The 15,065-nt window shown below is 38.6% G+C and overlaps 1 protein-coding gene across 2 annotated transcripts in view; it reads right to left on the bottom strand.

The window, feature by feature from the left end:
• Nucleotides 1-15,065, bottom strand: part of sh3rf2 (SH3 domain containing ring finger 2) — a 114,711-nt gene that overhangs the window by 72,180 nt on the left and 27,466 nt on the right. For both annotated transcript variants that reach the window (XM_061927931.2, XM_061927930.2), the window contains exon 3: nt 3,889-4,155. In XM_061927931.2, coding sequence (XP_061783915.2) covers nt 3,889-4,155 — 267 coding nt within the window. The remainder of the gene's footprint in view (nt 1-3,888; nt 4,156-15,065) is intronic.

Below are 15,065 nucleotides of genomic sequence, written 5' to 3'. Positions count from 1 at the left end.
CGTATCGGCAAGGCATGGGAAAACGCCGATCCAGATCCAGTTTAAAAAAAAACTCCGGTCCGTGTTTTCCAACGCACCGATTTAAATAATACATTCCACTTTTCTGCTGCTCCCTAATTTCCGTTCCGCATTTTCCAGCACACCTTCAACACATCCACATGTCTGTGAATTCTCACGCAGTTGCTTTTAGCTGCTGGCATTACACGACAGGCTCTTCTCACTCTTTCCTGTGTCTCCCTCTCACAGACAGCAGCGCACCTTCTTACACACGTCACATACTGTCACGACACACGTCACATACGTATACGTCCTCCCCGAGCAGAGAGGTAGCAGCATGGCTAACGTTAGCTGTGATGCTAGCGCAGCCGTGCGAGCAACGCTCCCTCTAAGGTGCTCGCCTGTGCAATTGCGCACTGTTTAAGCGTCCTCTGCGCGTAGCAAATCTATGCCACGCACAAAATCTAATTAAAAAAAATAAGCGCATAACAATTTTCAACACACCGACACGACAGAGAAAACAGTTTTCGTCATCATTGTTCAAATATTGTGACGTCTGTCGAGACGCTTATCTCCATTCGGTGCCACACGCCCACACCATCAAAATGCTGAGGCAAAAATTTCCACATCAACACCGTATTAAATAATTAGTGATTCTTTTAGTTGTGATTTCCTTCTCTGCATGAAAGTTTAAAAGTAGCATATATTAATGCAGTATGAAGAAGAATGTTTTAATGTAGACATGCAAGCCTTGAAAGAAAATTTTGAAAATCAAGACTACATTTCCTGCAAATGGGTGCATTTCTACCCTATATTTTAACTTTAGATTTATTCTCATATCAAACTCTTTTGGCTGTCTTTTTGACACTTACATCCGGCGCCCCCCTCCACACCCTGGATTATAAATAATGTAAATAATTCAATGTGATTATCTTGCGTGATGACTGTATTATGATGATAGTATATATCTGATAGTATATATCTGTATCATGAATCAATTTAAGTGGACCCCGACTTAAACAAGTTGAAAAACTTATTGGGGTGTTACTATTTAGTGGTCAATTGTACGGAATATGTACTTCACTGTGCAACCTACTAATAAAAGTCTCAATCAATCAATCAAAACACATAGAATCATCATACTGCTGTGATTATATGTATCAAGTGTTTATTCAAGGCTAAGGCAAAATATCGAAATATATATTGTGTATCGCAATATGGCCTTAAAATATGGCAATATTAAAAAAAGGCCATATCGCCCAGCCCTAGTTCAATGATGCCATTTCTGTTTGTCATGTATAATTTTGTCTATTTTGTGTTTATCCTTGAATAAACAGGTCAGTTTCTTGTTACCAACCATTGTGTATTATTCAAACTCCCCTAATTCAGCTGGCTAGTTGTTATCAAGAGTACTAAAACCCTTTTCAACATGATTCTGACAACTAAGTAGGCTAAATAACTTTAAACTTTAATACATGCTCGGATAGGCCATTATCGGTCAGTATCGGTATCGGATCGGAAATGCAAAAACAATATCGGTATCGGATCGGAAGTGCAAAAACCTGGATCGGGACATCCCTAATGTAAATGTTTATAAAACTTGGTTAAAAGATTTAAGTGAGTGCATTAGTACTTTTGGGCACTTTCAACAATACATTGATAATGATAACCATGAAAAAATTGGACCATTCAAATCTCCACCCAGGCAACAAAATTACATTTTTGTAAGATTTATTTGTATACTTTTTTTCTTTTATTACTCTGTAGAAACTGTTGCCTTTCTTGGCAGCAGTATCAATTATTGAAGAAATGCAGATAAAATGCATGTTTTGGAAACATTAACTGCAGTGTATAATGACTTGCAAATATGTTGGAATTAGTTTCTCTCAATTGACTCCGGCTCCCCAGTGCTGGCAGCACTTATGTAGCCTCAGACCGTGAAGCTGCCAGCATCAAGCTTAACTATAGGCAAGACACGTTTACAGTATCTTGCGATTCACTTGTGTGCCAGTTAGGGATGTCCCGATCCAGGTTTTTGCACTTCCGATCCGATACCGATATTGTTTTTGCACTTCCGATCCGATACCGATACTGACCGATACCGATACTGGCCTATCCGAGCATGTATTAAAGTTTAAAGTTATTTAGCCTATATAGTTGTCAGAATCATGTTGAAAAGGGTTTTAGTACTCTTGATAACAACTAGCCAGCTGAATTAGGGGAGTTTGAATAATACACAATGGTTGGTAACAAGAAACTGACCTGTTTATTCAAGGATAAACACAAAATAGACAAAATTATACATGACAAACAGAAATGGCATCATTGAACTAGGGTTGGGCGATATGGCCTTTTTTTAATATTGCAATATTTTAAGGCCATATTGCGATACACGATACATCTCGATATTTTGCCTCAGCCTTGAATGAACACTTGATGCATATAATCACAGCAGTATGATGATTCTATGTGTTTTGATTGATTGATTGAGACTTTTATTAGTAGGTTGCACAGTGAAGTACATATTCCGTACAATTGACCACTAAATGGTAACACCCCAATAAGTTTTTACACTTGTTTAAGTCGGGGTCCACTTAAATTGATTCATGATACAGATATATACTATCAGATATATACTATCATCATAATACAGTCATCACACAAGATAATCACATTGAATTATTTACATCATTTATAATCCAGGGTGTGGAGGGTAAGTGTCAAAAAGACAGCCAAAAGAGTTTGATATGAGAATAAATCTAAAGTTAAAATATAGGGTAGAAATGCACCCATTTGGAAATGTAGTCTTGATTTTCAAAATTTTCTTTCAAGGCTTGCATGTCAACATTAAAACATTCTTCTTCATACTGCATTAATATATGCTACTTTTAAACTTTCATGCAGAGAAGGAAATCACAACAAAAAAAAATCACTAATTTTTTCAGACGGTGTTGATTTGGAAATTTTTGCCTCGGCATTTTGATGGTGTGGGCGTGTGGCACCGAATGGAGATAAGCGTCTCGACAGACGTCACAATATTTGAACAATGATGACGAAAACTGTTTTCTCTGTCGTGTCGGTGTGTCGAAAATTGTTATGTGCTTATTTTTTTATTAGATTTTGTGCGTGGCATATAATTGCTATGCGCAGAGGACACTTAAACAGTGCGCAATTGCACAGGCGCGCACCTTAGAGGGAGCGTTGGTCACACAGCTGCGCTAGCATCACAGCTAACGTTAGCCATGCTGCTACCTCTCTGCTGGGAGAGGACGTATACGTATGTGGCGTATGACGTGACAGTATGCGAGGTGTGTAAGAAGGTGCGCTTGCTGTCTGTGAGAGGGAGACACAAAAAAGAATGAGAAGAGCCTGTCGTGTAATGCCAGCAGCTAAAAGCAACTGCGTGAGAATCCACAGACCTGTGGATGTGTTGAAGGTGTGCTGGAAAATGCGGAACGGAAATTAGGAGCAGCAGAAAAGTGGAATGTATTATTTAAATAGGTGCGTTGGAAAACACGGACCGGAGTTTTTTTTAAAACTGGATCTGGATCGGCATTTTCCCATGCCTTGCCGATACGCATTTTTTTGCAAATATCGGCAGCCGATCCGATCCAAATATCGGATCGGGACATCCCTAGTGCCAGTTATTTAGACACATTTTCAGTGCATAGTAAATGCATACCGCTAAACAAGCAGTACACTGACTACCCTTAAGTATATCCAAGTTTAATTTCCAGAGAATTGTCCCTAAAGATATACTGTAATAAAATGCTTGCTGAAGGTGAGGTGTGTGCTCTCTTCTCTGAGACACTGTAGTGTTAACAAGGTTAGGATGCATCACTTTTCGCATTTTCAAAAGATGTACAGTACCAACCTCTGTGATCAACGTACCTTTCGGAAGCTGAGACAATAATCACTGTTCTCCACGTTTATCTCGGTGGGACTAAAGTCAGAAAGTGCTCGGCATAGAGCCAGCGGCTGCTGGGGGGCTATCGTTTGAGGCATCTGGCTGATGGATGCGCTACCGGTGTCGCTGTTGTGTCTATAGTGCCAGTCCCCGTTGGCGCTGTGTTTCAGCGTGATGCCGTTAGCGGGCGCAAGGACCAGCTCTCCTGGTGCATCTCCTTGTAGGCTGCGCATTGAAGCTCTCCTAGACACCTGAGAAACAAAAAAGGCCATGAATGAATTAAGTTGAGCTGTCATGGATTTACATACACATGGCAATGTCTTGCCAGTAAGAATGCGAAAGATGCAGCTAAAAATGTTGTCCAAAACATTTGAAATAACAAGTTGACCCAGCATTTATCAAACAAACAAATAAAAAGAGAACATTAAACCTAGAAAGTTCTAAACATTTACAGTGTCAATATGTGATGAACCCAAAAAACTGATGCAGATGGTTGCTATGTGAGGATTAAATATTACAGACAAAATAATGTAAATGGGGATTTCAGTATCTTGCCCAAGGATACTTCGACATGCTCACCAGTCGACTGAAGACGAACCAGCAACCATCAGGTTCAGAGACGACTACTCTACCTCATGAGCCTTGTCGCCCCAAAATAACCTTTGACCACAGCAATATTTAGAATCTTAAATCATTTGGTACTTTTCATTACAAAGATTTTTTATTTTAAATGTCTAAAAAATGGAAGCAGTTCAGTTCAATACTGTACAAGGAGCTTACAAAACTGACATTTGAGCTTAAACACTATGGTCATGTTGAGTTAGGTTTTTCTTACAGAGTATATCAGGGGTTGTTTAAGAGTATCAAAAACAATCCCTCAGGACGAGGGATGTGTACAGAGTACCGGTATTTTTTGGAACTAATTCCTAATTGGGTCGGTCCGGGAAGGCTGTTAAGACTCTGGACAAATTAAACGGCTATCTGTATTTTCTTTTTGTTCAGCTAACCATCATAATTTTTTAGACGTTGTCACATTCACATCAACTGCCGCTGCTATGCATAGAAAATCTGCTTGACATAATCCAGCGTTTCTCAAAGTGTGGGGCGCGCCCCACTGGTGGGGAATAGAGACATGACAGGTGGGGCGCGAGGAACGGGAGGAAATTTCACTTTACATTTTTTTTTAAATTATTATATTCTTAGATTATTTTTTTTACTATGCTTTCATTTTCTATACACACTGTAAATCACTTTGTGATTCTGTCTGTGAAATCCGCTATATAAATAAATGGAAATTACCGGTACTTATTTTTACTGTAGGCTTTATATTTCTCGGTACGAGCGAAAGTTTGACAAACATAGCAACAGTAACTAATGGGGGCGGGGCTAAGCGGAACAAACTTTCGCGCGGATGGGTAGCAGGCTAATGTGTGGATCACAATTACACAAATATATACATTTGTGACTCGCACCTAGCTCAAAGGTCGTCGAGCCAGAGCCAGCGCCTGCAGAGAAACAAAAATCTGACGGGCACACACTGTGTCATTCACCGGGAAGCACTCGCGTCAAGGCAGCTCAGCCCCGAACTCAATGAGGTTTTAACAGATGTTGTGAGCGCGGTAAATTTGATCAAAACACGACCACTGAAAGCGCGACTGTTCTCTGCACTGTGTGAGGAAATGGGAGCTGATCATACAGCCGTGCTGTTTCACAGTGAAGCAAGGTGGCTCTCCTGGGGAAAAGTGCTGTCACTTGCCCTGTCTTGCCAAATGCATAGCTCCTCCTTTTTTTTTTGCAAAGATTGCAAAGTGGCACTTTTATTGTATTTATTATTGAACTTGATGCAAGTTATTTGATTTATTATTGAACTTGATGCAAGTTATAACACTTTTTTTGATTTATTATTGACCTTGATGCAAGTTATAACACTTTTGTTTTATTTATTATTGAACTTGATGCAAGTTATAACACTTTTTTTTATTTATTATTGAACTTGATGCAAGTTATAACACTTTTTTTTATTTATTATTGACCTTGATGCAAGTTATTTGATTTATTATTGAACTTGATGCAAGTTATAACACTTTTATTTGATTTATTATTGAACTTGATGCAAGTTATAACACTTTTTTTTTATTGAACTTGATGCAAGTTAAAACACTTTTGTTTTATTTATTATTGAACTTGATGCAAGTTATAACACTTTTTTTGATTTATTATTGAACTTGATGCAAGTTATTTGATTTATTAGTGAACTTGATGCAAGTTATAACACTTTTTTTGATTTATTATTGAACGTGATGCAAGTTATAACACTTTTTGATTTATTATTGAACTTGATGCAAGTTATAACACTTTTTTGATTTATTATTGAACTTGATGCAAGTTATAACACTTTTTTGATTTATTATTGAACTTGATGCAAGTTATAACACTTTTATTTGATTTATTATTGAACTTGATGCAAGTTATAACACTTTTTTTGATTTATTATTGAACGTGATGCAAGTTATAACACTTTTTTTGATTTATTATTGAACTTGATGCAAGTTATAACAGTTTTTTTGATTTATTATTGAACGTGATGCAAGTTATAACACTTTTTTTGATTTATTATTGAACTTGATGCAAGTTATAACAATTTTGTTTTATTTATTATTGAACTTGATGGAATTTATTTTATTTATTATTGAACTTGATGCAAGTTATACCACAGCTGCACAGTTATTTTATGTATTATTGAACTTAATGTTATTTTATGTTATTGAGTTTGAATGTAAGGCTGCAGCTAACGATTATTTTTCTATCGATTAATCTATAGATTATTTTTTCGATTAATCAGTTAATCTATAGATTATTTTTTTCGATTAATCTATAGATTATTTTTCCTTTTACCGATTATTTTTTTTATTTAAAATGAAGATGAAAAAATAAATGTAGGCCAGTTTTTTCAAAAGGCATGGCTTTTATTTACAAAAAAAAAAGTATGGCCACTCAGTCAACATTGACAACAACATGACAAAATATTCTGTAACAATGTAAACATTTAACAAAATTAAAAGTAGCTTATTTGCTTTTAATGTGCAAATATAAAAGTAAACATCCAGTGCAAATCTTAATATTCTGCAATAGTATAAGCATTTCAAAAGTAAAAGTATTGCTTATTTTGCTTTAAAATGTGCAAAAATAAAGATAAACATCCAATTCAAAAAAGTGCAAAACGGAAATATTCTGTAACAACAGTGTAAACATTTCAACAAAAGTAAAAGTATTGCTTATTTGCTAAAATGTGCAAAAATAAAGATAAACATCCAATACAAAAAAGTGCAAAACGAAATATTCTGTAACAACAGTGTAAACATTTCACCAAAAGTAAAACTTTTGCTTATTTTGCTTAATAACACAACAATGATAGTATGATTAAAGTGAAAGTTAATTGTTCGTTTGTACATAGTATACGTAATTGTTAATGTTGTAAAAGGTATTCGCACAACTAATTAACGTTAGCGTTAAAGAGGAGCGCGTCTTTGTAAACACTGAACAGGCACGCCAAACGCTCCTCTCAGAGCGAAACGGTGCTTTAGTTTATGAATTTACAACGCAGATACAAATGACACATTCATGTTTTTGTATAATGATGACAACGTATACTCACGCGGACGATTGACTAGTTGATGGTGATGGCAAGAACGCTGCCGTTGTGCTGCTATGATAGGCCATTTCCGCTCGACACAGTGTGCATACAACAACATTATTAGCAGAGGTGGGTAGAGTAGCCAGAAATTGTACTCAAGTAAGAGTACTGTTACTTTAGAGATTTATTACTCAAGTAAAAGTAAGGAGTAGTCACCCAAATATTTACTTGAGTAAAAGTAAAAAGTATGTTGTAAAAAAACTACTCAAGTACTGAGTAACATACACACACATATCATATATATATATATATATATATATGTGTATATATATATATATATATACACACACACACACACACACACACACACACACACACACACATATATATATATATATACATATATATATATATATATATACATACATTGATATATACAGTATATAATTTATATTTATTTATTTTGCCGTTTTTGTTTACATGTTAAAGGTGTTTTAATAATTATACATGCATGTTTAACATATAGATTCCTTTCTTTCATGAAGACAAGAATATAAGTTGGTGTATTACCTGATTCTGATGACTTGCATTGATTGTATTCAGGAAGCAGTGCTGGTAACGTCCACGTTTTCAAATGCAGGAGAAAAAAAGTTCCTCCTTTCTGTCTAATACCACATGAAAGTGGTTGTTATTTGGCATCTTATTTGTCCACCTTCCATATTCGTTTTTATACCCTTTACAAGAAATACATTGGCGGCAAACTCCGTAGCTTGCTAGCTTGTTTGCGCTGGCTTTCGGAGACTCTTATTTTGAAAGCGCAGGCGCGATGGAGCGGCACTTTTATTGTGAAGACAGGAACTGTGCAGTCAGTCTTTACGGTTGAAATAAAAAAAGGGTCTTTTTTCCTTCACACTTTGGATTGATTGATTGGAACTTTTATTAGTAGATTGCACAGTACAGTACATATTCCGTACAATTGACCACTAAATGGTAACACCCGAAGTTAGCTCGGAGCCAGTCAGGTCATGTGACCCCTGGCTCTGTTTGATTGGTCCAACGTCACCAGTGACTGCATCTGATTGGTGGAACGAAGTGAAACGTCACCAGTAAGGCAGGCACTTTGAAGGTCTGTCTGACAGACCAAAACAAACAAAGCGTGCATTAACAGATCGATAAAAATTAGTAGCGAGTAGCGAGCTGAATGTAGATAAAAGTAGCGGAGTAAAAGTAGCGTTTCTTCTTAGGCCGTTTATTGAAATACTCCCACACTTTTGGCGTGCTTTTTTCCCCTCGCTCGCACCGCTCGCATCGTCTGCTTTGCGCTCCGCCATGACGGTAGTGTGACGTAAATATGCGACGCGTCGACGAACAAAAACGTCCTCGACGTATTTACGTAACCGATGACGTCGACTACGTCGACGCGTCGTTTCAGCCCTATTTGAATGTATACAACTTGATGTTCAATAAATTTGAAAATGTTAAAGCTTGGCATTAGCGCTCTGTTGGGGCTTGAAAACTCCTCCTTGTCCAAAGTGGGGGATGACAAAAAAAGTTTGAGAACCACTGACATAATCACAAATAAGAAAGCAAAACCTCACCAAAGGTTGTATTAAATGAAAAAAGAAAAAAAAAGTTATTTTGTTCTTTTAATATGTTCAACACTGACAGAGTGATTTTTTACAGATCATACAGTATATAGATGCCTTCAGTAGATGTACAGTCACAGTAATCTTTGAAAGTTTTATAAAAATAATTTGAAATCAGTATATTTAGAAAAATCTAAACCGTCTTTTCAACCAGACATGGCAGACTAGGGCCAAACCCTGCAGGACTACAATTATAAATCACGTTATTTACAAATTCTCTACCACGCCTGGGGCGGCCTCAAATGTCAATCTTTTTGCTTTGATACTGTTGCGTTTGGACCAGTTGTTCCTCGCAGGGAATTCAAGTCACAAGTCGCTCCCAAGCTCTTTACGACACTAAAAGCTGAGTAGAAAAACCACAAGAGACAGAATAGGTATTTTGTAATATATTTGCAAAGCTTTGCATATACATTGAGACCAGTCCAGCATAGAACATTCAATCGCGCCGCCAAGATGGTCTGCCCCCCCTTGAAAAACCCTCTCCCCTCTTAAGTCTCTCTCCCTCCCACCCTCGCAGTCTTGTCCCTCCAGCCAAAACACATGCCCATTGTCCTCCGCACCTGGACATAAGGCTAGATAAGAGAAAGGAGTATCTCTCTTTCTTACATTCCTCACTCAAGGTTAAGCACACAGTTTTTGCAGACAACCAAAAGACCACAATTGGAAGAAAAACACTAGCTGTTTTGTAATATGATTATGAAATAAAAGAAGTAACACTTAAATTCGGATATATGTAAATATCTGCCTCCGACAATACACATTTAAATCAACATTATCCTAAAGATAACTATATTTTAAATTAACAGTGTAGCATACAGAGGGGTGGTTCTAATACTGTACTGCATAATTACTACCGCGTACCGATCCCATATTGATATTGGTCCAACGTCAACCAAAAAATGTGCATCGGAATTCCCTGGCATGGATCAAAAGTGTTTGATATTTGTTGTTATTCTGTGTTATAAGCAGTTGATTCCAGGCTCCTCTACAGTGATTCTATCAGTCATTGTTTACTAGAGATGAACATCATCACACGTTGGAACTGTTAATGCTGCACTTCAGGTAATAAGGAACTTCACGAAACATAAAATAATTAATACCCTAAAATCTTCTTGTTGCACGTGCACGTTCTTTAAAAGAAAAAATGTAAACCAGGACTATCCAAATTGCGGCCCAGGCACCATTTTTGGACCACAGCTTGCTTTTTACTGGTCTACAGCTGATTGTAAAATAGAATTGGTTATTAATGAGATATAGTATTAGATTTGATTTGCTTTATCACCTATAACAAGGGTCCCCAACCTTTTTTGTACTAGGGACTGGTTGAATGTACGCCTTATTTTACCAGCCAGGCCTTTCACATGTAGCAGATAAATAAATAAAAACTAAGTGCATGAAAAATACAACTCACCATAACGCTGAATTTGTAGTGGCCTTGGTCTTTTTCCCTTTACAAAAAAGCTCACCAAAGACTTTTGTTTTTTACTCACTTTCGCCAGCTTGTGGGCTTGTATTTTTGCAAACGAATCTCACGCGTTATGATATTAGCGGGACAGGCGGAAAGTAAGGTGGAGAAAATGCGGTCATTTAAAAGTTATTCAATGTTTCTGTGCGGCCCAAAAGCAAATGCGTCACGGACAGATACCAAACTGGTGGTTAGGGACCGCTGACCAAATAGTAAAAAGCTTATATAGCTCACAAAACAGTAGATTGACCTACATTGGATTGCTTTTAGCAGCGTTCATGCACAATATGTATCCCCCACATTATGTTATACATTTATTTCCCTTACTGAACCAAAACAATTCTACTTTCTTGCCAGTATGAATGTAAAATGAGCTTTAAATTTGATTCATTAAAAAGTCTTAAAGTTGACTTGCTGGAACCGACAGTGACCCGGATTACATATTAAATAATACAATAGGTTTGATTTGATGATATTGGAACATTGTAGTAGTCCAGTCGCCTGGACTACTGGCATTAGCCAAAAAGCTCTCTCCCGGTTGCAGTTAGTCCAGAACGCGGCAGCACGACTTTTAACAGGGGCCAGGAGACCCCAGCATATAACCCCAATCCTTGAGAGTTTGCACTGGCTCCCTGTTCATTTTAGAATTGATTTTAAAACCTTGCTGTTTGTTTTTAAAGCTTTACATGGACTGGCACCTCAGTATATCTCGGACCTCATCCAAACTTACAATCCTGCGCGCGCTCTGAGCTCCGAGAGCCAGCTCCAGCTCGTGGTGCCCAAGACGAGACTTAAAACCAGGGGAGACAGGGCCTTCTCTGTGGTCAGCCCTAAGCTCTGGAACACTATGCCCCTCCATGTTGAGTGTTTTAAGTCTCGTCTTAAGACCCACTTTTATTCTCTGGCTTTTAACACTACATGAGTTGTGTGGTCCTCTGTGTTTTTAAAATGTTGATTTCTATTTACTGTTTTAAATGGTTTTACCCTTTAAAATTGTTTTTAATCATATTTATTTTATATTGTTTTTAATTGTGTTTAATATTGTTGTGCAGCACTTTGGAAACATTTTGTTGTTTAAATGTGCTATATAAATAAAGTGGATTGGATTGGATTGATATCAATATCGGCCAATATTCAAGACTGCAATAATGATATCGTATCGAATGTGAAAAAGTTGTATTGGGAAGGTCCCTAAAATGTACCCCTCTAATGTAGCTTGTACAGTCAAAAAAAATGTTCCCCTGTTTGATACAATATAGTTCTGTCATTCATTGTAAAACTTGCTCTCCTTATTAGTGTACCTCAACAACTTGTGTATAAAAAACTTTTTTTTTTCCAACATCACTGTATCATACCGTTGTGAGGAATCATTGTTATTTTTGTAAAAACCTATTTATATATCAGTGACGTTAACTTGAGTGCAATGCCTACTTTGACAAGATAATACTGCAGAGGAATTATTCTCCAGATGGACCAATTTTTTGTTTGCAGCATTTGAACACAACTTAAAAAGAACAACTCAAAGTCATTTGCTTCCTTCTTGCCAGCCCATCGCTTGTTTTGCATCGCCAGGTTGATGTTATTTTAGGATCAACAACACTAAAATTAAATTGTGTGATGCCGGGCTTGATTGAGAGATTATATAACAGCACTGAACTGCTGCTTGTCTGATGCGTCTAAATAGTACTGCGATCATAAACTTCTCAACTCGGCTGGGCTTTTTGAACTCTTACTGAACCGAAGTTAAGGATTTACAACTCAACTTTTGAACGCCCTGAATAGATTAAGTGTTTTACAATTGGAGGGCTGTTCTTTGTGTTCCTAGCACCTCAATGAAGACAAACTGAAAAAGACATAACTTCAACATACTGAAGTACCCATCATGCCTTTCAATACAATTCTTATTGCATTGAAACAAACAAGATGAGACTAAAATAACAGCAACTCTGCTGGCAGCAGCCAAGTAATACACTTCTTTTTGCCTCAAATTCTTCAAGACGCAATCACTCCGCAAACAGTTCCACACTGCTGATTCATTCCTAGTGATGGATGAATCATTGTTATGACCAGTGTTAGTGGAAATTAGAAAACATTCACATTAAAAAAGCCAAACTAAAACAGAATGCTTTGCTGTCGGGTTCAAAAAGCAGTGGTTTCTTTTTATTAAGACATGGAACTTTTGTGTTTTAGATTATCTTTCTTGTGTGCAGCAAAGGTTGTCAAATCAATGCATGCAATTCTAAATTCATGCGTTAGGACTACGGTACACATGTTCAGAGTTACAGCCGCGTACAGGGGGGAGGATTTCTTCATTCGATGTTGCAATGCAGTGTGGTTTTCGTCCTGGTCATGGAACTGTGGACCAGCTCTATACTCTCGGCAGGGTCCTTGAGGGTGCATGGGAGTTTGCCCAACCAGTCTACATGTGTTTTGTAGACTTGGAGAAGGCCTTCGACCGTGTCCCTCGGGAAGTCCTGTGGGGAGTGCTCAGAGAGTATGGGGTATCGGACTGTCTGATTTTGGCGGTCCGCTCCCTGTATGATCAGTGTCAGAGCTTGGTCCGCATTGCCGGCAGTAAGTCGGACACGTTTCCAGTGAGGGTTGGACTCCGCCAAGGCTGCCCTTTGTCACCCATTCTGTTCATAACTTTTATGGACAGAATTTCTAGGCGCAGTCAGGGCGTTGAGGGGATCTGGTTTGGTGGCTGCAGGATTAGGTCTCTGCTTTTTGCAGATGATGTGGTCCTGAAGGCTTCATCTGGCCAGGATCTTCAGCTCTCGCTGGATCGGTTCGCAGCCGAGTGTGAAGCGACTGGGATGAGAATCAGCACCTCCAAGTCCGAGTCCATGGTTCTCGCCCGGAAAAGGGTGGAATGCCATCTTCGGGTTGGGGAGGAGACCCTGCCCCAAGTGGAGGAGTTCAAGTACCTCGGAGTCTTGTTCACGAGTGAGGGAAGAGTGGATTGTGAGATCGACAGGCGGATCGGTGCGGCATCTTCAGTAATGCGGACGCTGTATCGATCCGTTGTGGTGAAGAAGGAGCTGAGCCGGAAGGCAAAGCTCTCAATTTACCGGTCGATCTACGTTCCCATCCTCACCTATGGTCATGAGCTTTGGGTTATAACCGAAAGGACAAGATCACGGGTACAAGCGGCCCAAATGAGTTTCCTCCGCCGGGTGGCAGGGCTCTCCCTTAGAGATAGGGTGAGAAGCTCTGTCATCCGGGGGGAGCTCAAAGTAAAGCCGCTGCTCCTCCACATCGAGAGGAACCAGATGAGGTGGTTCGGGCATCTGGTCAGGATGCCACCCGATCGCCTCCCTCGGGAGGTGTTTAGGGCACGTCCGACCGGTAGGAGGCCACGGGGAAGACCCAGGACACGTTGGGAAGACTATGTCTCCCGGCTGACCTGGGAACGCCTCGGGATCCCCCGGGAGGAGCTGGACGAAGTGGCTGGGGAGAGGGAAGTCTGGGCTTCCCTGCTTAGGCTGCTGCCCCCGCGACCCGACCTCGGATAAGCGGAAGAAGATGGATGGATGGATGGATGGATGTTGCAATGCAACTCCACAAGCCCTAAAACCAGGCAAAATACGAACCCTTCGGAGCAGAGATCCAGGTAGAAGATAACAGTTCAGTCGAGCAGAATTCATGGCTAGTGATATTGTGTCAAGTAGAAGCCGATAGTGCTGTGCAATATTACGATACATATCGTAGTCTATCATGTACAATGTCTATTGTTTGTATCGTAATTTTAATGTCTGGGCTGTGAGGTGTGAATCTTTGGGCACCACACAATTCGAATTACAAATGGATTACTTGTGCATCTTTAAGTATTATTTTGTGTATTATTATATTCATCATCGTCATGTTTCGTCTGCAGTTAGCAGGTTTAATACAACAGATCGCCATTTCTCTTGATCTTGTGCTTTTCTGACGCATTCACGTCAGAAAGTAATCCATGTTGCTCTGGGCCTCCCTCTACTTCTGTTTCCATCCACCTTTCCTCCTAAAAGCTGTCTTTGTATACCATCTTTCCCGAGTATATGACCAATATATTTTACTTTCAGTGTTTTAATTGTGTTTACTAGTAGTTTATTACAATTCTTCAGTTTCTAAAATTTGAGTGTTTTAAAATCTGTCAATGAGGCTTTTAACATTCTTCTGTATAACCAGAGCTCAAATGCTTCTAATTTCTCTGATGAAGTTTTAGTTAAGGTCTATGTCTCAGATGCATACAGCAGGGTAGACCACACATTGCATCTTATCATTGTTTTCCTTTCTTTAATTTGAAATAATTTTGGTATAATTTCATATGATTTCCTAGCAATCTCAGTTTTTTTAAATTTCATTATCATTTATTCAATTTTCAAACTGCATCTTACCAAGATATATCATATTTAATACCTGTTCCAAAGGTCT

Source organism: Nerophis lumbriciformis, linkage group LG35, assembly GCF_033978685.3.
Source record: "Nerophis lumbriciformis linkage group LG35, RoL_Nlum_v2.1, whole genome shotgun sequence".
Classification (NCBI taxonomy): Eukaryota; Metazoa; Chordata; class Actinopteri; order Syngnathiformes; family Syngnathidae; genus Nerophis; species Nerophis lumbriciformis.
This window is presented reverse-complemented; position numbering and strand designations above follow the sequence as displayed.